Raw genomic sequence first — 22,438 nt, 5'->3', positions numbered from 1 at the left:
TTTGGATTTGGAGTGGAAGCTTATCCGCCTCTAAAAATCCCCTTGGCATTTCGGGGAATGTAGTTCTCCAGCTACGTGGTGCCTCCTGGGGCATTGTGGGAAATGTAGTTCTAGAGGCGCCTCAGAGCACCTGGTCTTTTGAGAAACTTTTCGCGCTAAAAAAGCACAAAGGGAAAGGGTGTTAGAGGAGCAGTAAGAGACGCACAACCGGGAAAATGCATCCTTTCGTTCTGAGAGCATTTCCACACCCAAACTCTGCAGATGGCTCCTAAATGTTCTCCGAGTTTTAGAAAGGGAAGGGAACCTACTCCCAGACCCATTTCTATATATATATATAAAAAGGCAGCATTATGAGGGGGAACGCAAGGGGATTTGGAATGAAGTGATCTTTGGTCTGCTTTGTGATTCTAGCAGGTCACTTCATCTCTCTGGATCTCCTTGTTTCAACTTTGCTATTGTTAGAAAGAAAACTACAGGCTCGAAATGGAGTCACATTGCTAGGACAAGCCCCCAAACCGGGGATTAATACCTGACCTAGCTGAACTTTCAACCTCCCCCAGAAATGTAGTCTTAACTAGTCGGTCAGGAATTTTTTGGTCAGCACCAATGAGACAATCTGTCACATGGGCTCTCTCTTGCCCCCAAAGGAAGATGAGATAATCTGCTATATAGACGCCTTTCATTCCCCATGGGTACGTTACCTATGCCTAAAATAATCTCCTTTTTTCTGTTTATGACTTCCATGTCCTGCCTTTAAACACCCTTCCCTTACTGTAGCCCTTTGGAGAGATGGCATGCTGCCTGATTCATGAATCTTTTATAGCTAATTAGATCTTTGAAATTTACTGGGTTGAATTTTGTTTTTTAACTGTATAAAGTACTAGAAGGTCCTAAAAATACCTCTTCAATGCACAGTAGGTGTGGCGATTCAATGAAGTAAGGGGGGTGAACATGTTTTTAAAAACATCCAAGTAGCTGTCCAAATGCTTCTATCACATTGGTTGCCATAGGCAGGCTCCCCTTTGATGTTAAAACAGTTCCTGAAACTCAACACTCTAAAATAGAGCGTTTTTCCCCCTCCCTCCCTGAATCAGCTGTCTAATTCAGCCTTCGATAGCTCTGAGGAACTGACCCCAAGAGGTAGTGGGAGAGGCCAGTATATCTGTGACTTTGGCTAAATGGTATGTGCAATCCAGCATATGTCTCAGCAGAAGGTTACTGCTAGCCATGAGGAACAGGTATCTCAGTTCATGATTTTAGGGCTTTTCTAAGTATGGGAAGATGCAAGAGTTTGGGTTCATAAAAAATTTTCCTGTCATATTTAACTATCTAAGGGCCTGTTTTCTCAAAGCACAGAGTGGCTCATCCTGTCCTTCACCCTGAATTCCTTTCAGGGTGTACTGTAGGTCAGCAAGTATAGCGGCTAAGGACTAGTAGTAGACTAGTCCCTAGTAGCCTTGTGGAACTGGATGGTGAGTGGCATTCCTTGTTTTACAGTGCCCCCCTGTGGTCATAAATTTAACCAAGGTTTGGGAGGCATTTCATAACCAATTTGTCCCATGGGGCCCGTAAGGCTTATTTCTAGGTCAGGCGAGGACTTCGTGGATATGCCGCCTAATGTGAAATTACTGGACTAGACCCTGTTAATTGTAGCCATAGAAGTATCTGAACCACCTGTATTACTAGTCTGTTATGGTTCAGGAAATGATTCTCTCTTGTTGCTTCTTCCCATATCTAGAGTTACACTGTTACCATCATTTAAATTTTTTATACAACTATATATTTGGTCAACTGTTTCAAGCTGCTTAGTCATCATTATTTTTGTTGGAGGCTCAATTACACATTGGGTAATACAAGAAATAACAATCTTGTAGAATAAGCAGAGTACAAGTAGTATAGCTAGCAGCATTAATAAAGTCTGAAGTAGGAATTTAAACTAAGAGCTTTCATTAGGTGCAGCCCCTGGTCATCTGACCCAGTCTGTTCCATACCAGTCACTATATTTAAGGGTAATGATAAATTGGCATTGTTCATAAGGTACTCAGCCCAATTTCCCAATGTTATTAATCTTATTATCCTTAGTATAATTTAATTGTTCCCAACATAAGGGGGCTTTTAAACTTAAACGACTGTAGCCTGGTGTTAACCATAAAAATCCATCCCATAATTGAGGGACAGTCTCTCCCAATAAGCAGGAGGTTATGGTTTTTGACTGAAATTTAGCTCATTGTTCCAATTGAGCTTGAGTGAGTAACCTTTAAAAAAAATTTGTATTTGATGGCCAGGGTCAGAGCAGGTATGATTGATTGGCCAAGTGAGGGGGTCTCATCTAGTAATATCAATAGTGGCCTGAACGGAACTATAACTTCTTTCTTCTAGAAAAAATTTCCTAAGGGCCATTCAATCAGAGCCTTGGAGTGGAGAAATCCACCAAGGTAAACCAGAAGTACTGGACACAGGTAATTGACCATAAACCCAACAACTGGATTGATTTTTAAACTCTGCATAGGAGTTATGTACTGGTTGTAGAAACCAAGAAAACATTGTAATTGATCAGGCCCAGCATCTTGGAATAGCTGTCTACTTCTGGTGTTGTCTTTTTTTCCTGGTGCGGGTGTAGTTTCTCCTCTGAGTGTCGTTTTAAGTTGATGTTGAGGTCAGCAGTCCTCTCTATAGACCAGTCTGGTACAGAGGCCCTTTTTTTTTTTTTTTTTCTGGTACGCGGGCCTCTCACCGTTGTGGCCTCTCCCATTGTGGAGCACAGGCTCCGGACGCACAGGCTCAGCGGCCATGGCTCACGGGCCCAGCCACTCCGCGGCATGTGGGATCTTCCCGGACCGGGGCACGAACCCGTGTCCCCTGCATCGGCAGGCGGACCCTCAACCACTGCGCCACCAGGGAAGCCCCCCAGAGGCCTTTTTTAAAGTGGGAGATAATGAATCCAAGAGTCAATTCCCTTCAGTTTCACTGCACATGAGCTAGTTAAGAGTACCTGATAAGGATCCTTTCATCTAGGTTGGAGAGAATTCTTTAAATGATGTCTTTTCCAGTATGCACAATCTCCTGGTTGCAGGTCATGCAACCTTTTAAAAGTTCAATTAAACCTTACAATAATGCAACTTAGTAAAAAGGAGCCATCTAGGAAGTGAGTCTTCGGCAGTAAATACCGAAACTCAAAGACCACTAACAGCACTAGAACTTAATATCCACAAAGGTATTACTGAAACATAATTCTTATCTCCAAAACCACCTTCATCTCTACCAAATATAGCCAAATTAAGACTAATTTGCTTGCAAAATGAGTCTGGTTTCAATAAACTTGGCCTGATTATTTACATAAGTATAATTGATCATATATGCTCTTTTAAATTGGCTTTGTTGGAACTTTTCATAAGGAATCTCAGATTTGAACTTTAAAAGTCCTCTCAAGGCCAGGAAAGACATGCCAAGGACTTGCCATCAGATTCTGTTTGGAATACCTATAAATTTGGGTGAATCTCTTTCTTCTTGAGGTACAAAATATCTTGAGGTCCTTGCATCTGCCAGGAAGTGGCTTTCTTTATTCACCTGATAAGGCTGTTGGGGACCCTGTATACAAGATACCAGACTGTTTTTTCAAGGGATTTATGGCTCCATAAAGTCAATCTTAGTTCCTTAAAACTGTCTGGTCATATCTGAGCCTATGCACATCTCTCTCTATTATGACATTCCAATCAAAGCCTTGATAGTATAATGAATGTTTCCAATTGTGTGCTGTTATAAGGAGAGTAGATTCTTATTGAACTTATGCAAATAACCATATTGCCATGAAAATAAGAATACTAAGAGTTTCCAAATTCTGGAGGGATCAGGTAGAGAGAAAAGATAAATGTTTCAGTTCTGCTTACAAAGGTATAATTTACCAAATTGCTGTAAGTCACAGCTTAAGGGGAAAGGTTTGCGTATATCTGGAAAACAAAGATTAAAAGTCAATAATATTTCAGACAAAAAGTCACACTTGTTGATCTTGATACTTCATAGTTTTATGAAGCCATGAGGTTTTCCATTCGAATTCTTTACTTTCTTACCCAATTCAGCAGTATAATCTGAAAGTTATCAGAACCCTGTACTTATCAGAAAGTCCTTTCTATGAATCTTCTTGAAAATGAAGCATTTTTGCAAAAGCATCAGAGCAAAACAGTAATTATCTATAAATGACAAGAGACTTTAAAAGGCATAGTTAAAGACCTGATTACGATGCAATTGTCAGAGAAATTTAGTTATTTTTGTGACATAGAATATTGAAATAATAACGAGAATTATGACTGATAACATATTATGACTGATAAAATTATTAATGTTATAATGTAACATTATATCTACATTCAAATTTTAGAAATTTCATATAATTTCTAGAACATTTATGTTAATAACAATTACCCATAAACTATAACCTAAGAAGGTTGACAATGCTTCCCCTGTAATTTAACATACCAAATAGTTGGGATTGACATATATACACTAATATGTATAAAATAGATAACTAATAAGAACCTGCTGTATAAAAATTAAATTAAATTTAAAAAAACAAAGCATACGAAATAGTATGTTAGATGTTAGTTTAATATCTTTCTTTGAGATGTTTTAGTATTCTCTGATGTATCCCAAAGTTAGCTAGAAGTCAAAAGAACTTTGGGAGTTCCCTGGTAACATCCCGCATGATGCACGCACGGAAGTTTGTCAAAGATATCAAAAGATTTCAAAACACTTGGTCAAATAAGATCATCGGTCACTGTGAAACAATATTTATTCACTTAATCAAGTGACAATAGAAGATTTCAAAGGCAAATACAAAAAGTTGCAACAGATTGTTTAAAAGGTAGAGAAACTTTACATTCTGCTATCGAAAGCAGATCAATATTCCAAGAAAACTTTGCCCCTCTTAACAGAGAGAGAAAACCAAATTCTAATTTTGTACCAGCTTATTTTTAATATTAAAACTCATTCAACCAATTAAATTCATTCCAGTCTTCACCAGTCCTTATCACATACAAAACTCTTTTCCTAGATAACCTTCTATAACTTTCTTTTATACCTTCAGATTTTGTCCTATGCTTTACCTTTCTCTCTCTCTCTCTCTCTCTCTCTCTCTAACTTCTTTTTAGGACAAAATTACTTCCTTTTCCCTTAACAAAATTCATTTCCATTCCCTAAACCTTCTTTTTCCTTTGCACACAAATATATTTTCCTTATTAATTTTTGGAAGTTTTAATTATATATTTTAATTACGTTCTTTAACCTTTAAAAACCTTAATTTCTAGTAAAAGCTAAGAGGTAAGCAATTATGAACTGTCTCTTAATTAGCACTCTGTAGAATGGCAAACTTATTAACTCTATTTATAATTTCTAAAAACATGTGCTTTCTTATTAAAAAAAGTCTCAATTAATAGTTCTAAATATTATTAGTTTCTCTGTAGAGGGAAGCCTATGTTACTGTTTCAGTATCTTATTTTATTTGTAAAGGATCTAGATAGTCAATAAACTTCTAGATATTCAATAAACTTTAACTTAACTTAGCAAAACTCTAAAGTTTCAAGTTACCAAAAACCTGGAGAAACTATTTTTAAGAAGACATACGATAAAACGTAATTTTTCCTAAAGAGTTCATCTAAAAACTCTTACCTCATTTACATTTAATTGACTTGTAAAAATCTTACTACGGCAAGTTATTTTTCTTGCTGACAAATTTTGTAATAGAGATAATAAGATCTTATTTGACTTTTAGTAAACCTACCTACAATAAAAATATTACACTTAATGCTGATTACTTTAAAGACATCTCAAGTTACCAAGTTACCAGTATTAATTAAACCAACAAACTTAAACTAACTTAATACCAAATATTAATTTAATACTGAATATTTCCCAGATCATATGAACCTGAAATCCATTTGGGTTAGTTTATTTATATTTCTGAGAATTTATATAAGTGCTTAATTTCACTTAAGCCAATTAAATAGAACTCATTTACAAATTAATGTTGGCAATATCACCTGCAGGTAGAAACATATCATATCTATAACATACACACAAACATGTAGACAACACAACCAGAGATCTCAAAGCTTCACTTAAAATTTAGTCATGAATTGGATATTACAATATAAAACTCATTTGTTTATATAAGAGAATAAGTTGTTTACTTGCTTGAGTTTAAAAAGGCCTCTTTTCCATTTTTTCGTCTCCAGTCTCAGGAATTGGAGATGGTCTAGATAGGTGAGAGTTCCTGAGAGCCCTGGTAGAACATTTACATCTCAAAGGCACAGGGAGAGAAATGCAAGCTCCTCCTAGAAGGACTTTTGTTCCGTTAGGTTCAGAATTTTGAAAAGATGTTTTATCAAACCGATTTCTCTAACAATGCAAAAACCAGTTTTGGAATGTTAAAAGAGCCCCATCTTGGCCATTTCAGGGTGGGATTTCCTTTAGGTCCCAATTAAGTAAGTACTTGCAAAAGTGTAAGTTCTGTGAATACATGAACCTGACTGGGGTGTTAGTTGGAGGTTGGCTGTTTGATGCTCCTCTTTTCTTCTTTTGGGCAACTCTATCCCACTTTGTAAAGTTGGTTTGTCAGGATAAAATTACTACTGAAAACTGTATGGTGGGCCCAGGTGCTGTTTGTAAGCTTAATTCCTCTAAGGTGTCACCTTAGGGTCATTTCAGCTCTTTTACCTGTCTCGGTTTCTCCTTCTAGCAATCTAAATCCCCCGCAGGTGCTCAGAGCACCGGATGGCCAATCCTTATGTGTGCATCCCTGGATGAGTGACTTTTTAAATTAATGAGTGGGAGACTTCCCTGGCGGTCCAGTGGTTAAGACTCCGTGCTTCCACTGAAGGGGCCACGGGTTCGATCCCTGGTCAAGGAACTAAGATCCCGCATGCTAGAAAGTGCGGCCAAAATTAGAAAAAAAATAAAAACAACAAGAACAACAGAGAACAAAAAAGACCCCAAAAACCTATAAGAAAAAAAAATAACATAAATTAATGAGTGGGTTTCCCTATGGGGCTGCAGTACAGTATGAGGACTCACCTCCCCCTCTCCCATAAATTTCTCAGTTGCCTGAGAAAGCTGAAACCAACTGGGCAGAGCTATGTCTCTTATCTTTGGAGCTGAAAGCTCTCATATGCTATCTTCACTTCTATTCTGACAAACCCTGTTAAAGTTTATGAAGCTGATTTGAGGAAAGACATCAGGTCAGCCTCCCACCCAGTCACCCAGTCCAATCACACTGAAAGACTCCTCAGTCAGTGTCTTTCAGCAACTGAGCAAAATCTTCCCAGTGTCTCTCAACTGGGGAATAAGGCACCTCTTCTTGAACCTAAGTTGAAGGATAACCCGCTCCTCATACCAAGTTTAACAACCTCTGAATTAAACTCAGGATTGTCAACCAAGATGAGAGATCTGAGCTTAGGAGAGACTCAGATAAATTCATCTGGACACACCAAGGAGGCGGACGGGCGCAAGGGGCCCTTGCTGGTACCAAGGGTCTGGATCCTAGAGTTTACACAAAGGAGAGAAGTCTGCTCTGGGTTTCTCACCTCATGGTCACCAAAACTCAACTGACAAAAAAGTGCACAACATAAGAGCTGTGAGTTGAGTATTATGCATTGTCTTACTGAGGACTAGAGCCCGGGAGACAGCCTCTCCAATAGCTCTGAGGAACTGCTCCAAAGAGGTAGGAAGAGAGGCCAGTATATGTGTGATTTTGGCCAAGGAGTACGTACAATCCAACATCTCAGTAGAAGGTTACTGCCAGTCACGAGGAACAGATATCTCTGTTCATGATTTTTTTTTTTTTAATGTTTGGGATTTCATTTTAATTAATTAATTAATTAATTTGGCTGCACTGGGTCTTAGTTGCAGCACAGGGGATGCCGTGTGCAGGATCTTTGTTGTGGCATGCGGGATCTTTAGTTGCGGCATGAGGGATCTAGTTCCCCGACCAGGGATTGAACCCAGGCCCCCTGCATTGGGAGCGTGGAGTCTTAACCACTGGACCACCAGGGAAGTCCGTTTCAGTTCACGATTTTAGTGCTTTTCTAAAGTGTAGGAAGATGCAAGAATTGGGGTCATAAAAATTCTCCTGTTACATCTAAGGGCCTGTTTTGTGCATTTTTCCAAAGCACAGCGTGCCTCATCCTGTTCTTTGTCCTGAATTCCTTTCAGGGTGTACTGTAGGGCTGTGATTATAGTGGCTAATGATTTAATCCTTATAGGACTGGATGATAAGTGACATTCTTTGTTGCACACAGACTACACATGAGTAGCAATCAGTCTGTCCCCATGTCAGATTGTTTCTTTCCTTCAGATGTTTCTCAGACACATCCATCTTCCTCTGGACCTTCATCACTTCCTGCCTTGGCTAAGGGTCTCTTTCTTCCAGAACAGGCTCTGGTAGCATCCTGGGCAACACCTTCCAGCCTTTCTCACAGTTGCAACTTCACATTTGCTTGTGAGATCGTTTTTGATTTGTAGGACTACCAATCTCATGTCACTTGGATTTTCCTGTGCAGGAAATATAACTTTTTTTTTTTCTTATGACAAGTTAATTTCTTTTCAACTCTCTTTTCCATCTGAGTGGTAGGAACACTCTTAGACAGTTCAGGGTTCTTCCCACCCTTGTTTTACAGGTTGTACACACCTTTTGGAAAATTAACATAGGGCCAAAGGGTGGAGGGGAAGAATTCACCTAATCCTCTTAGTTGTTTGAGCTGCATTGTCCTGGTTAATCCTCTGTCAGTTGTCCACACAGGTTGCAACTAAATCTTCCTGAGAAATGGAGCTTCTGGGTTATTGACCAATGTGTACCTTTGCTTCCCAAGGAGCAGCAGCCTTGGCCTGGGGGAGCAGGGCATAGAGTTCCAGTCTCAAGAACCCACTGACAGCTATGCATATATCCCATTCCCCCACCTCTTTCCTTCCCAGCCTTAGGTAATCTTTATCTCCTTTGTGGGGAGATTGAGACTGGGGGCAGTGGGGAGGAACCTGAGATCATGTTCTCACCTGTAATAGTTACTCCAAAATCAATTGCCCCGAATCCTTTCTATTCCCTGAGGGGCTTGTTTTGAAACTCAGAAGCTTTGAAATGACTCCCCATTTCCTCCATCTTCTGTCACAGCCATAAGCTCCCCAGCACAGGGACACCTCTGGTTTTGCTCAGAGTGCTATCCCCAGTATCAAGTACAGAGCCTGACTAGCACATAGTGGATACTCAATAGATTTGTCCAACAAATGAATTATTGGGTCTTTCTCTCTCCCCCTCCAACCCATCCAGTTAATGTCTTCCAGAGGAATCTTCTGGAAATGTGGTTATCACTCCATAGCTGATCTGCTGTCCGGCTGTGAACCCAATCAAGCCTAACCACCTCAGGTTCAAGGTCCCCTCTAAACGGATCCATTTTATTTCCTACCACATCCAAGTACTTAAGATGCCTGGCCTGTCACGCAGCCTGTTATTCAACCAACAATAGTTATAACGTTCCTGCTCTGTGTTGGGCACCGTGTTAGACTCTGAGAAACAACAGTGATCGGAACAATCATGGTTTCTGCCATCACGGACTTTATGGCCTAGCGGAGAACCCAGACAGCAAACAGATACTTGTACATAATTAAATAATTAAATGATTATAGTTATCCAGAGCGGCTCAGGGGAGAATTACAGGGCACCGTGACTAAAATTCAGTCAGGGGTCAAGAAAGACGCTCCAGAGGAAGTACCATTTAAGGTGTGATTGAGTTTACTTTGGAGCGGGAGGAGAGGGAAAGAAGAGAGGGAGTTGAGGAAAGTGTCCTGGGCAAACATAACTGGAACCAGCCAGAGTGGGTAAGTTTGAGGACTTAAAAGGCCAGTGTGGATGAGCAGAAGGTGAGGACTTGCCCAAAATCACACAGCAAATTGGTAGTAGAGGCAAGACCAGAACAGTTTCTTGGCCAGTGTTACTTTCTCTACCCATCTACACCTGCGCCTACTTCACTGGGTCTTTCAAAGCGTATTCCGAGAAACACTTGCCCGAGAATCAAGTGGGGCACGCACTGACAACGCCTACTCTCTAAAGTAGACCCCAGGAAGATGCATTTTAAGAAGTTCGTTAAGAAATTCTCGCATACACCGAATTTTGCAAGACTACGGTCTCACGGTCCCCGTCAGCTCCGGTCTCAAAAGGGTGTCGCTGAATTGATTGGCTTTAAAGTCCCACTGCATCATGGGAAATGTAGTTTCGGATCTCCTTTCCTAGCCCCTGGGAGCGCTTTACGGAACGAGCCGAGAGGGCCCGGAAATAGCCGAGTAGTTCCTGGCGCGCCCTTTCCTGCCCGATTGCATTCTGGGAAAGGGCAGCTTCCGTTAAGTGCCCGAGGCTGAGGCGCGCGACCGGCCGCGGTCCCACGTGAAGCCCTAAGCGAGCGTCGCTTGGCGGGGCTGTGCCGGAAGCAGCGGGGAACCGGAAGTGGCCCGCGGAGGCTCGGAAGCTGATCCCGGAGCCCGGTGTGAAGAGCCTTGGAACGCAGCGACGGCGCCATGTCCCTGATCTGCTCTAGTGAGTATCGGCTGCGGCCGATCTCGGGTCGCAGGAGGCCGGAGAGCCGAGCGGGAGGATATGCGGGCCGCTGCGACGCCGGGGTTGGGGCGGAGGTGAAAATGGGGCTCCCGGGAGACAGGGCGGCGGCCTGTCAGCCCGGGGGTCCTCCTTCTTAAGTGTGAGGTGCATTTGTGCTGCGCTTCACAGTTTACATAACGCCTCAAGCGTATTGTCGCAGGCAGCACTGAGGCCACCCATCTCGTTTGCGCAGTGGAACTGAGGCCTGGATAGAGGGGAGCAGGTGCAGGGGAAACAGGAAACCCTAGGGCTTGTGCAGGATCCGCCTCCGCTGGCGCAGGGATGCGGGCCTCAGTTTCCCCATCTGCAAAATGAAGGCCTTGTCACTGGTTGTTGTCTGAGGCGCCTCGCTTGGGTAGGCAGAACTTCTGCAATTTGCAGAAGTTGCACAGTAGGTTAGAGGCAGTGACAGGGCTGGAAGCCAGGTCTCTGTTGGTTTACGGCGCACCTGCAAGACTGTGATCTCGTTATATCCTCATAAGAATTCTCCAAAGCAGAAATAAACATCTGGCTTTACAGATAAGGATGTAAGGCTCAAGGAGAATGTGGCTTTTGTAGAACAGTACAGCTAGTAAGTGGCAGAGCTGCATGATGGAGCCAGGCTCTCTGGCCCTGAATCCATGCTCTTTTCAAATGCCTTGTCCTGTCTTTCCTTTAGGTGTTTTTTTGAGGCGTGCGGATGTTTTGCATTCTCATTGTTCATCCGGGCATTAGTTTCTCATTTTTTTCTCTCTTGGCTTCCTAACTCTCAAGCCCTTTACTCTTCTCAGAACCTCTCCATAAATCCAATACAAAGGGAAGAAGGAGCGAAAGGAAATGTGACTAGAAAAAGGAACCTTACGCCTTAAAGAAATGACGGTGTGCAAAGTGTTTTCACATTCATTGTTTGAACCTTGAGAAAGCTCTTTTCTGTTTTTCCCAGCTCCATCCTTCCTGTCATTTGCTCATCGGTTAGATGTTTACTGAGTGCCCGCTGGGCATGTGCATTGTTCTGGAAGGCAGAGACCAGCTATAACCCCTATCCTCAAGGGGTGTAAATGATAGCTCTGTTGGGGGTTGTTGTGAGGAGGAGTTAATCGGTGGAGAATGTTTACAGTCGCCCTTGGCACCTAGTAAACACCATGTAAATGCTTTTTGTTATCATAGCACTTGGTACATCGCTTTGTAATTTCTTTGTTTGAGAATCCATCTAGGCTCTAGTTTGAGATTTGAATGGCTTCGTGTGTATCTCTCTGTCCTGCGGTATAATGGGTGCCTAAGCATCTTTGTTCAAAAATGAGATGGGCGGGGACTATTGACTGCTCTCTAGGTGCCTGGCTTTAGTAGTCCTGTAATAATTATTTATTGACTATCTATCTGCCTGTCAGGAGACTGATGGAGAAGCTGGTTAGGTGGCTGGAAAATGTTGTGGGTACAGTCCGAAACTGGCTTGGTGTCACGTCTTGATTCCTATTAGCGGAGTGCAGGGACGTGTGGTCTTGTGGCGGCCAGCAGTAGGTGGAGCATCCCTGTGGCCCTTTCACCACCCCAGGCTCACTGCCTGCCTTTTCTCCGCAGTCTCCAATGAAGTACCAGAGCACCCGTGTGTGTCCCCTGTCTCTAATCACGTCTACGAGCGGCGGCTCATTGAGAAGTATATTGCAGAGAATGGCACGGATCCCATCAACAACCAGCCTCTGTCCGAGGAGCAGCTCATTGATATCAAAGGTGCCTGCTGGCTGCCTCAGTCCAGGGCCGTCCTAGCCCAGAGCCTGGGAGGGTGGGAGGGGGTGCCTGCGCACTCAGGGAGGGGACGGTGGTCTGTTAGTGCAGGCTGAAGGGGAAAGAGCGGGGGAGGGGTAGAGCACCCTGGGTTATGGGTTTTCACATACACCTTCCCTCTCTTGGCAGTTGCTCACCCAATCCGGCCCAAGCCTCCCTCAGCCACCAGCATACCAGCCATTCTGAAAGCCTTGCAGGACGAATGGGTAAGGCCCTGGAAAAGAACTGGTATCTTACCCACTTGAAAAGAAGGGATCACTGGGGCTTCCCTGGTGGCGCAGTGGTTGAGAGTCCGCCTGCCGATGCAGGGGACACGGGTTCGTGGCCCGGTCCGGGAGGATCCCACGTGCCGCGGAGCGGCCGGGCCCGTGAGCCATGGCTGCTGAGCCTGCGCGTCCGGAGCCTGTGCTCCGCAACAGGAGAGGCCATAACAGTGAGAGGCCCGCATACCGCAAAAATCACTGGATTAGGACGTGGGGGTGGGAGGGATGGAGCATTACTTTCTCTTTTGAGGGGAGGGTGAGAGCAGAAGAGGAGCCTGCTTCTTGACCTCACACAGATCTGGGCTCCACGCTTGTTCCATTGCCCACTTGCCTTGTCCCTGGGCAAGTTGCTCGTATCCAAGTCCTGCTTTTCCTGACTGTATGACATGGATTAGTGCCCGTCTCTCAGGGTTTTGGGAGAATTAGAATAAGATTAGAGTATAAACTTCATGATGTCAGAGGCTTATTTTACTCATCAATAGAGCCCCAGCACTGAGAGCAGCGCCAGGTACATAGTAGGTGCTCCAAAATGTGAATGAACGACTACATCTTGAGGATTGTCTGGCGTAGTGCCTGACACAGTGAGGGCAATCAATAAATAGCAGCTGTAGCATTTTTATTTCCTTTGACAAGGTGACGGCACGACATCTGAGATGTGCCGATAAATTAGAGAAGATGGGGATGGGAAAGAGTTGGCTCCCACTCCTGTCTGTGTGCCCAGGGTTTGGCGTGCGTAGGAGCTCGGGGGCATCTCCCAAAGCGTTCAGAGTCACTCAGATCTTGCTCGGGTCACCAGTACTGGTCTAGTCTTCTTATCAAGGGCTGACTCTTCTGCTGGGTGCTCCTTGCGCCTTCCCGCCCCCTCAGTGGCATCTCCCTCTCCCAGGACGCAGTCATGCTCCACAGCTTCACCCTGCGCCAGCAGCTGCAGACCACCCGCCAAGAGCTGTCCCACGCTCTGTACCAGCACGATGCCGCCTGCCGTGTCATCGCCCGTCTCACCAAGGAAGTCACTGCTGCCCGAGAAGGTAGAGCCTCTCGCCTGCCATGCCCCACTCTGGGCTGGGCCTGTTTTATAATAGCCCGTTTCTGACATTGTCTTCTCTCCCAGCTCTGGCTACCCTGAAACCGCAGGCTGGTCTCATCGTGCCCCAGGCTGTGCCGAGCTCCCAGCCGAGTGTTGTGGTGAGTGTCCCCCCAGCCTCACCAGCAGCCCGCGCGCACGTGTGTGTGTGTGTGTGTGTGTGTGTATGCGCACACGCGCGTGGTGGCTCACACAGCCCTCCTCTGCAAGGCTCTCTGGCATTTCTGCGCTCCTCTCACCTTCACCTTTCTGCTCTTCAGGGTGCAGGCGAGCCGATGGATTTGGGCGAGCTGGTGGGAATGACCCCCGAGATTATTCAGAAGGTATGTCGTGCTCTCACTTGTTGGGAAGGCTGATGGGTCCTCCCTTTTCACTGTCTGCCTGGAGTCCAATATGAATAAAAATCCCATCCATTTGGAGATGAAGTCGAGTGGTACAGAGCACAGACTCCGACTAGGCTGCCTGGCTTTGTGTTTTGATGTCACCAGTTATAAGCTTTATGACCCTGGGCTGACTTAACCAGTCCTGTGTCTAATTTGCCTTCTAAAGTGAGGATATTGGTACCTGCTTTATAGACTTGTGGGCATTTTAAAGGTTTTGATTACTGTTAAGTACCGTTTGTTGCTCTCATTAGGGTTCTTTGCAGATACTAAAACATCTTGTTACACGTTTTCATTTTTTTCCTTTTGAGGGAGACAGGACAGGAGTGATCACTTTCATTTTACAAATGAAGAATCTGTAAAGAATGTGAGGTTCAGATTCAAAGGCACAGCTCACAAGAGGCAGAGCTGGCCCCTGAGTCCAAGTCCAGTGCTCTGTTATACTCAGGGGATCCTCCTTAGTACGAGTTGATAGTGTGTGTCTTTTCCAAGCCGTTCAGGTTGTCAGCATGCATCTCAGCTCTCATCTTAGTGGCGCAGGCGTGGTCTGGGAACCGTGCCATTTATTGCCTCTGTGGCCTTGGGCAAGTGACTTCACTTCTCTGAGGCTCAGTTTCCTACTCTGTGAAATAGGGTCATCAGCACCCACTTCATAAGGTTGGAATGAAAGTAAACAGAGATCATGCGCAGAAGCCTTTAGCACAGAGCTTGGCAGGTGATGAGTTCTTGGTGATGCTCGTGAAGCGTAGATGTGACCAGCATTCACCGTGTTGTTTTCCTGGCAAAATAATTTGTCTCACGTTGAGCCTATTCCCCTCTCTCTTCCCCAGCTTCAAGACAAGGCCACTGTGCTAACCACAGAGCGGAAGAAGGTGAGTCCTCCCAGGGCCAGGGGCGGGAGCTGGCCTGGAGGACGTGGCTGGCCCCTTAGGAGGAGGGGGGATGGCCGAGTCCTGCACTCACTGCCTCTTTTCTTGGGGGGCTTTTTCTTTCTCTCAGAGAGGGAAGACTGTGCCTGAGGAGCTGGTGAAGCCGGAAGAGCTCAGCAAATACCGGCAGGTGGCATCCCACGTGGTGAGTGGCGGAGTCCTGCAGACTTGGAGACACGGCCCTCCCAGGCTGTTTCTGGGGTGGGGCAGGTCAGCATGGCCTCTGGCCCTGCCCCATTTCTAGTCTTGGCCGCTGAGTTGTCAGGCTTCTCTTCCTGCCCAGCTCTGGCTTTCCCAGTAGCCAATGAGGGACTGACTGCATCCAGGCAGAAGTCCAAGTGCAGTGGATGAGGAACAGGAGTCACTTATGTTCCTGGGGGCCGAGGCCGGGGCAGTTGGGCGGCTTTGTGGCCTGCCTTGATTCGGCCGTGACTGGGTTTGATGTGGCTCTCTCTGCACAGGGTTTGCACAGTGCTAGCATTCCTGGGATCCTTGCCCTGGACCTCTGCCCCTCCGACACCAACAAGATCCTCACTGGTGAGAGCGGGCCTGGGGACAAAAGTACCTTCTTCAGCAGAGGGACTTGGGTGGGCTGACGCATTTTTGGATCTCATTTTGGTCCTCCTCAGGTGGGGCAGATAAAAATGTCGTCGTCTTCGACAAGAGTTCTGAGCAAATCCTGGCCACTCTCAAAGGCCATACCAAGAAAGTCACCAGCGTGGTCTTTCACCCTTCCCAGGTAAGGGCTCTCCTAGCACCCTCAGCCCTCATTCCTGAGCCCTGTTTCGGTGGTTTAGGGGCCCAGGACCAGACTCCCACCCCGTTACCTCCTTGGTGAAGTGAAACGGGCCTGAGAAGGAGTGCCGACTCTCCAGCTCTGGCATTTAGGGGCTGGGCTTGGGGTCGTGGGGTTGCCCTCTGCTCTGCGTCAGAGCTCCTGAAGCGTGGCCTTCAAACCGTGGGGGGGAGAAAGGAATTGTATAGTTTGAAAAGCATATTCGTTGAAATGTTTTATGTTAGGAAAAGGGAAAAAACCCTACAGTGTTTATAACACAGACTGTAGTAAATAAAGCTCAACAGAATCTTGCCTCATGTATCTGAGGAGGACAGATGGGTCTGTATTCCTAGGGTCCTCCAGGCTGAGGGTGAAAACTTGACGTTAACCGCTGCAAGGGGTGTGGGTTAAAACAGATGGAGAGCTGCTGGTTTAGAGGGTAAGCAGCTCATTTGACCAGATTAATGACATTATGGGATTTGAGTTTTTACGTCTAGGACAGTTTGGGACTGTAGAACAAGTGGCTGGATGGATCAGCTCTTCCCAGAGTCTTTTCTCTGTACCTTTAAGGAAATTAGAAATAGAAAAATAACATGGTGAGCTTTTCACTAAACTAGATACGTTCCAATTGAAGCGCTGTTTTCCTGCTTACTGCAAGTTAATGTTATTTCTCTCGTGCAAGTGCATTGATGGAAGATGGTAGTTGATTTTACCTTATAGTTTTTAACATCCTAACTAACCAAAATAATTGGTTGGTGACACCACGTAAGTTTTTCTGGGAATTAACTTGCCCCCGGAATCCTTAAGTGTGGGATGCACTGGAACATGCCCTTGCAGCCCCTTCCGGGCCTGGTACTGTTCAGACCTGTGCCACCCCAGACTATTTAAGTAAACTGAAATTTAAAATTCAGTTTCTCAATTGCACTAGCCACATTTCTCTCTGGTCCTGGAAAAGGGTTGTGGGAAATTTCCCTCTGGTGCAGTTATCCTTTTTACCACTAGATGGCGGGGCCTCCTGCCGTTGGCCAAAGGCTGCTTAATTTCCCATTCTAATAGCGTTTACCCTGGGGCCCTCTTAGGCATCGTAGGGGTGGATGGGTGGTTCCAGGCAGGGCAGGGCTGTGGCTGTCCCCAGCCCTCTTCGCGGGCCTCTCACTGCCGTGGCCTCTCCCGTTGCGGAGCACAGGCGCCGGACGCGCAGGCTCAGCGGCCATGGCTCACGGGCCCAGCCGCTCCGCGGCATGTGGGATCCTCCCGGACTGGGGCACGAACCCGCGTCCCATGCATCGGCAGGCGGACTCTCAACCACTGCGCCACCAGGGAAGCCCCCCAGCCCTCTTTTGTAAGATGGTTGTGGTCCATCTCTTCTCTGTCTCTGATCATCTGTCTCCTTGCGTTCCTTTTAGGAGCTGGTGTTTTCTGCCTCCCCAGATGCCACTATCAGGATTTGGTCTGTTCCGAACGCCTCTTGTGTACAGGTTGTTCGGGCCCATGAGAGTGCTGTGACAGGCCTCAGCCTCCACGCCACTGGTGACTATCTCCTGAGCTCCTCTGATGACCAGGTGTGGTCCCAGCCAGGGACCCAAATAGGCTCCTGGTCCCCAAACTCCGATATCCTGGGAGGAGGGAACATCTTACCGACCACAGCCGGTTCTGCAGAACCCCAAGGAGAATGTTCCCTCTACCAAGAGGGGCTGGCCTTGCCAGGGTCTGCCGGCCTAGAGTCTTTGCCTTCCTGAGGGACCACCAGAACCTGGGGACCCACTGTCTTACTGGCTCCGTTGTCTCTGTGTTTTCAGTACTGGGCCTTCTCTGACATCCAGACAGGACGTGTGCTCACCAAGGTGACCGATGAAACTTCTGGCTGCTGTAAGTTGCCTCAGAAGTGCTGGGCTCTTCATTTGCTATGTTTTGTGTATTTTAATGTTTTATTTAGTCATTTGCCCATTTGTTCTAAAAACACACTTAACCACCAGTACCTGCTGAGTGGCAGGTGTGGTGCCAGCCCGGTGAGCAGTGGGAAGAGTGAGGAGCCTGCCTTGGCTGCGCTTAGTCTTAGCCTCCCCTGGTGCGCTCTGACGCACGGCCGTCTCCCCTCTCCGCAGCCCTCACCTGTGCGCAGTTCCACCCTGACGGACTCATTTTCGGGACAGGAACCATGGACTCTCAGATCAAGATCTGGGACTTGAAGGTAGGACGTGGTGACCTCCATCTGCGGCCCAGGGCTGGAGCTCTTGGAACTGTGCAGTGTGATGAAGTGTTTATGGCACCTGGCCCCAGGGGTGTCCCAGGAGTGGACAGTGGCTCTGTGTGTGTGTGTGTGTGTGTGTGTGTGTGACACAGTAGGTGTGGTCTGGGGCCCCAGGCTGGGCACCACCCCTGCTATTCCTGCTGGTTGTCCTCCCTGAAGGACGGAAGAGGACATCTCAGAAGTAGGACTTGGATGAGCTCCATTTTCTCCCCCTGACCAGTGGGTGACATTGTACTCCCTACCCCCCAACTGTAGGAGCGCACCAACGTGGCCAACTTCCCTGGCCACTCGGGCCCCATCACCAGCATCGCCTTCTCCGAGAACGGCTACTACCTGGCTACGGCGGCTGACGACTCCGCTGTCAAGCTCTGGGATCTGCGCAAACTGAAGAACTTCAAGACGCTGCAGCTGGACAACAACTTTGAGGTGCGCCCCCTCCCTCCCCCCAGCTCTCTTGGTCGCCCCTCCTCCTCATTTGTTGGTTATTCACTGAATTACTCTAAACTGCCTCTGTTTATCCCCAGTTGCTCATAGTTGCTGCTCTCATGTGACCTCTCTCCTGATTCTGGCAGGTAAAGTCACTGATCTTTGACCAGAGCGGAACTTACCTGGCCCTTGGGGGCACGGATGTCCAGATCTACATCTGCAAACAGTGGACGGAGATTCTTCACTTTACAGGTAGAGGCTGGCCCTGGGATGCTGAGGTCTCTGGGTGCCCTGGCCCAGAGGAAAGTGGGAAGATCTCACTGTGTTAGGAATTTCTAGGGGTAGGCTTGCATTTGCCAAGGCCGCTTTTAATCACTATCGGAGGCAATAGAGTTTAATGGCTAAGACAGTGAACTCAAAGAGTCAGACTGCTTGGCTTTAAATGCTGGCTCTACCACTTGAATCTGTGTGACACTGGGTAAGTTACTTAACCTCTCTGGAGAATGATAATAGTACAGCTGATCCTTCACAGATTCAGCCAACTGTGGGTCGAAAATAGAGCAAAACTCGAATTGGCCACACCCTGGCAGCTGTTAACAGAACATTTATCTTATATTTACAGCTATTTACATAGAATTTATGTTGTGTTAGGAATTATAAATTATTTAGAGATGATTTAAAGTATGTAGGAGAATGTGTGTAGGTTATATGCAAATACTACACCATTTTATATAAAGGGCTTGAGCGTCTGTGGATTTTGGTGTCTGCAGGAGTTCCTGGAACCAGCACCCCTCAGATACCAAGGGAGGACTATACACACCCAGTGGGGTTGTTGTGAGGTTTAGCTGAGTTTATATATACATACATGTATTTAGATGAGTTTATATAAATATATAAACATATAAAATACAAATGTACATAATGTATAAACGTATAAATACGGAATAGCAATACACATAAATGTATGTGTTTAGAACAGTGTCTGGCACGTAGGAAGGATGTGCTGCTGTATCATTCAATATTGTGTCTTAGTCCACGGTGGATTAGAGCAATAAATAAGGCAGACCCAGTGTTTGCGCTAACGGAATTTCTGGTCAGCTTGGGGAGGCAGATGTAGAGGGACTTCACCAGTGATGACTCAAGTGTGGTGCTGAGTACTAGAGAAGACGAGCATGAAATGCTGAGACAGCGGATAGCAGGGCTGGCAGCCTCACAGTCGTGTGGCCTCGGGTGTGTGGCTGGCCCTTTTGGAGCTGTAGTTTCTCCATCTTTCAGTGGCGTTTTGACACTGCGGATTGTGCCAGCTGGTGCTGTGGAGGCGCCTGCGCGGTGACAGGGTGCCTCTTGCACCCTCAGGAGCTGAGTGAACGGCAGCTGCTGTTGTCTTTGTTGATGAAGTTCTTGTCCTCATTAGCAGGTTGTGGGCAGGGCACAAGCACCTTCTCCCGCCCCAGATTCTACTCGGTGTGTGTGTCCCAGAGGTGGCCAGGCCTGACTGTGTGGCCCACGAGTTTTAACCTTCACTGGGCCCTGGTGCTTTGGTTTGGAGCAGAGTTAGGTGGAGTGGAGGGCTGGAAGCACAGGGTGGCTTTGTAGTGGGGAGCTGGTGGGCCGGCTGTGATCCTAGGAATTTGCACTGATGCCCATGAGCTGCCCGAGCCCGGCGAGGAGGGTTGCCCAGCCTCTTCTGCCCCTGCCCCAGCCCTGCCCTGCGCCAGGGGCCCAAGTTTCCTGGAGTTAACCCCATGAGCTAGAACCAGCTGATAGACTATTCCAGTTACACACAGGGAGTCAGAACTAAATACATACCAACCAGCCTAGCTCCCAGTCAGTTCTCGGACTTGAACCGAGCCGAGCAGAGCCGAATTGTAGCTGCTCCAAAAGCTTAGGTGGGGGAGACTGGCGTTCCACTCAGCCCAGCCACAAAAACCTGAGTGCCTGCCGTGGGCCAGCACCGAGTGAGGCCCTGGAGCTCAGTGCTGTGCGGGTCAGACTAGAGCCCTGTCCTCGGGGATTGACAGGCCACGGGGAGGTCCATACGGGCAGAGGCCCGCAGGATGAGGAACACTGACGGGGGAGGACTGGATGGGTTGGGAGCGAATTATCAGGGGTCAGTGCTGAGACCCCGAGGAAGAAAAGCCTCCTCACCATTGTCTCTTGTCTCTCCCCACAGAGCATAGCGGCCTGACCACGGGGGTGGCCTTTGGGCACCACGCCAAGTTCATTGCTTCAACAGGCATGGACAGGAGCCTCAAGTTCTACAGCCTGTAGGCCCCGGCCCTCCTGACAGGAGCTGGGCCTCATCTCAGTAGTGGGGTAGCGTTAGGGGTGGGGGGTGGGGACAGGGGAAAAGAGACTACTGGGGGGTGGGGGGTGTATGGGGCGGGACATTCGCATCATTTCCCTCTGGTCCGGGCGGCGGGCTGAGAGCCGCGGTGGCATGGACCACCCTCATCCGTGCAGCCTCCGGGCCCGCTGGGAGCAGCCGTGGGGCAGAGTCGGGGTGAGGCTGAGCCACGGGAACTGTGAAGGGGCTGGGCCAAGGGCTCAGGCAGGTTTTTGTAAGCAGCGATCTAGTTTTCATTAAAAAAAGAAAACACCAAACACAGCCACCTTCCTCTGTGTGTCTGTAGCAGGGAAAGTCAAGGGGAGGGGCACCAAGTAGGACTCTGACCACCAGGATGCCCATCGTTCTTTTTTTTTTTTTTCAATTGCACAACAGAAATAAAAAAGAAAAAGAAGCCTACAAGCCACTTGCCGGAATGACTCTTCCCGTCCCTGCAGGCCTTGACTTTGTGTTCATAGGGTCTCATGTCACTTGCCTCGTGGGGTTGGCTCCCACGCGAACCTGGAAGGGAGGGGGAAGGGCTGAGGGGCTGCCGGCACGCCAGGAGGGATTCCTCAGTCGTTTAGTCCGAGGTGACAGAACATCTGTCCCAGACTAGCTTGAATCAGAAGGGTTTCTGTAACTCTGGTGTTTGAAGATTTGAAATAGAACTGGTCCCGGGGAGACAGCCAGCAAACAGTAAATAAGCAAAAGGTCAGCGAATGCCCTATTTAATTAGGGAAATGAGGGTGGTCAGTGCGGCTGCTTTGGGTGGTCAGGGACGGCCTCTTGCAGATGACACTTAAGTTGAAGCCTGATTGACGGGAGCTAAAGGGGAGGTGGAGTGTTGCAGACTGAGGGGAGGTCCTAAGGCTGGAATGGAATGGTCAAGGTGCGTGGAGCAGGGGAAGGAGGCCAGTGTGGCCGGAGTGTGGCACCACTGGGTGTGGCCCCGGGATATCATCAGTACCCTTGAGAAGAGCGGTCCCAGTAGAGCGTTGGGGCGAGAGAAGTGAGAAAGTGGGAGGCAGTGATGGTAGGTAAGGAATCGTGCCAGGGAGGGGAGCCAAGAAATGGGGTGTCCCCTTGGGGTGGCGGTGGGGTCAAAGCATAGCAGTCCATGTTGACACAGCAGAGCCCTCCGCGTGTGCTTCGCTGGGTCCGTGCCGTGTGGCCACGTCGGTTCGGGCGTGCCGTGTCTTCTAGGAGGGTCAGAATGCCTCTTAGCTAGTAAAACCCTTGAAACTCCGGCAGCAAAGAAACCATTTAACTTTTTGACCCAGTTTCCTCATAAATACTTGACAAGGAGAGCCTCTGTGTATGTGTGTGTAACCCCTGGTGTCCATGGAACTCGCCTTTTGGAAAACATCCCAGAGTTTTAGCTGTTTTTAAACAGTGTGCAGTGAGCATCTTCAAGTATGCAGCCTTTTGCTAACTTAGGTTAGTTCTTACAGGTAACTTTCCAGGAGTGGAGTGGTAAGGCAGTGTTTGGAAGTTTTCCCACATTTGCCAACCAAAGTAGTACCAATTTGAAGGTGTGGCTCGATGTGTGACGATAGTAATTTTATGTATCCTCAGCCAATTTGGGGTATTTCTTGTGATTTGAAGAGTAT

The 22,438-nt window shown here is 47.2% G+C and overlaps 1 protein-coding gene across 1 annotated transcript; it reads left to right on the top strand.

Moving 5' to 3' along the window:
• The first annotated feature begins 10,359 nt into the window (after positions 1 to 10,359).
• PRPF19 (pre-mRNA processing factor 19) lies at positions 10,360 to 21,103 on the top strand. Its single transcript, XM_029209562.1, has 16 exons — positions 10,360 to 10,570; positions 12,188 to 12,337; positions 12,521 to 12,597; positions 13,541 to 13,682; positions 13,766 to 13,839; positions 13,999 to 14,061; positions 14,949 to 14,990; positions 15,118 to 15,192; positions 15,509 to 15,584; positions 15,677 to 15,786; positions 17,229 to 17,384; positions 17,622 to 17,691; positions 17,928 to 18,013; positions 18,329 to 18,499; positions 18,646 to 18,751; positions 20,673 to 21,103. Exons 1-16 carry the CDS (start codon positions 10,552 to 10,554, stop codon positions 20,768 to 20,770), a joined length of 1,515 nt encoding a protein of 504 aa, XP_029065395.1. The 5' UTR covers positions 10,360 to 10,551; the 3' UTR covers positions 20,771 to 21,103.
• The last annotated feature ends 1,335 nt before the right edge of the window (positions 21,104 to 22,438 follow it).

Source organism: Monodon monoceros, unplaced genomic scaffold (assembly GCF_005190385.1).
Source record: "Monodon monoceros isolate NGI ecotype Baffin Bay Population unplaced genomic scaffold, NGI_Narwhal_1 Super_Scaffold_7, whole genome shotgun sequence".
NCBI classification, from domain to species: domain Eukaryota; kingdom Metazoa; phylum Chordata; class Mammalia; order Artiodactyla; family Monodontidae; genus Monodon; species Monodon monoceros.
The sequence above is the reverse complement of the archived record's forward strand: the minus strand, read 5'-3'. Positions and strand labels throughout refer to the sequence as shown.

Bases quoted from the DNA above. Each gene is read 5' to 3' on its own strand.
- PRPF19 (XM_029209562.1), top strand. The intron at 12,598-13,540 runs GTAAGGCCCTGG...TCCCTCTCCCAG, and splicing joins AAGCCTTGCAGGACGAATGG to GACGCAGTCATGCTCCACAG. The intron at 13,683-13,765 runs GTAGAGCCTCTC...CTTCTCTCCCAG, and splicing joins AGTCACTGCTGCCCGAGAAG to CTCTGGCTACCCTGAAACCG.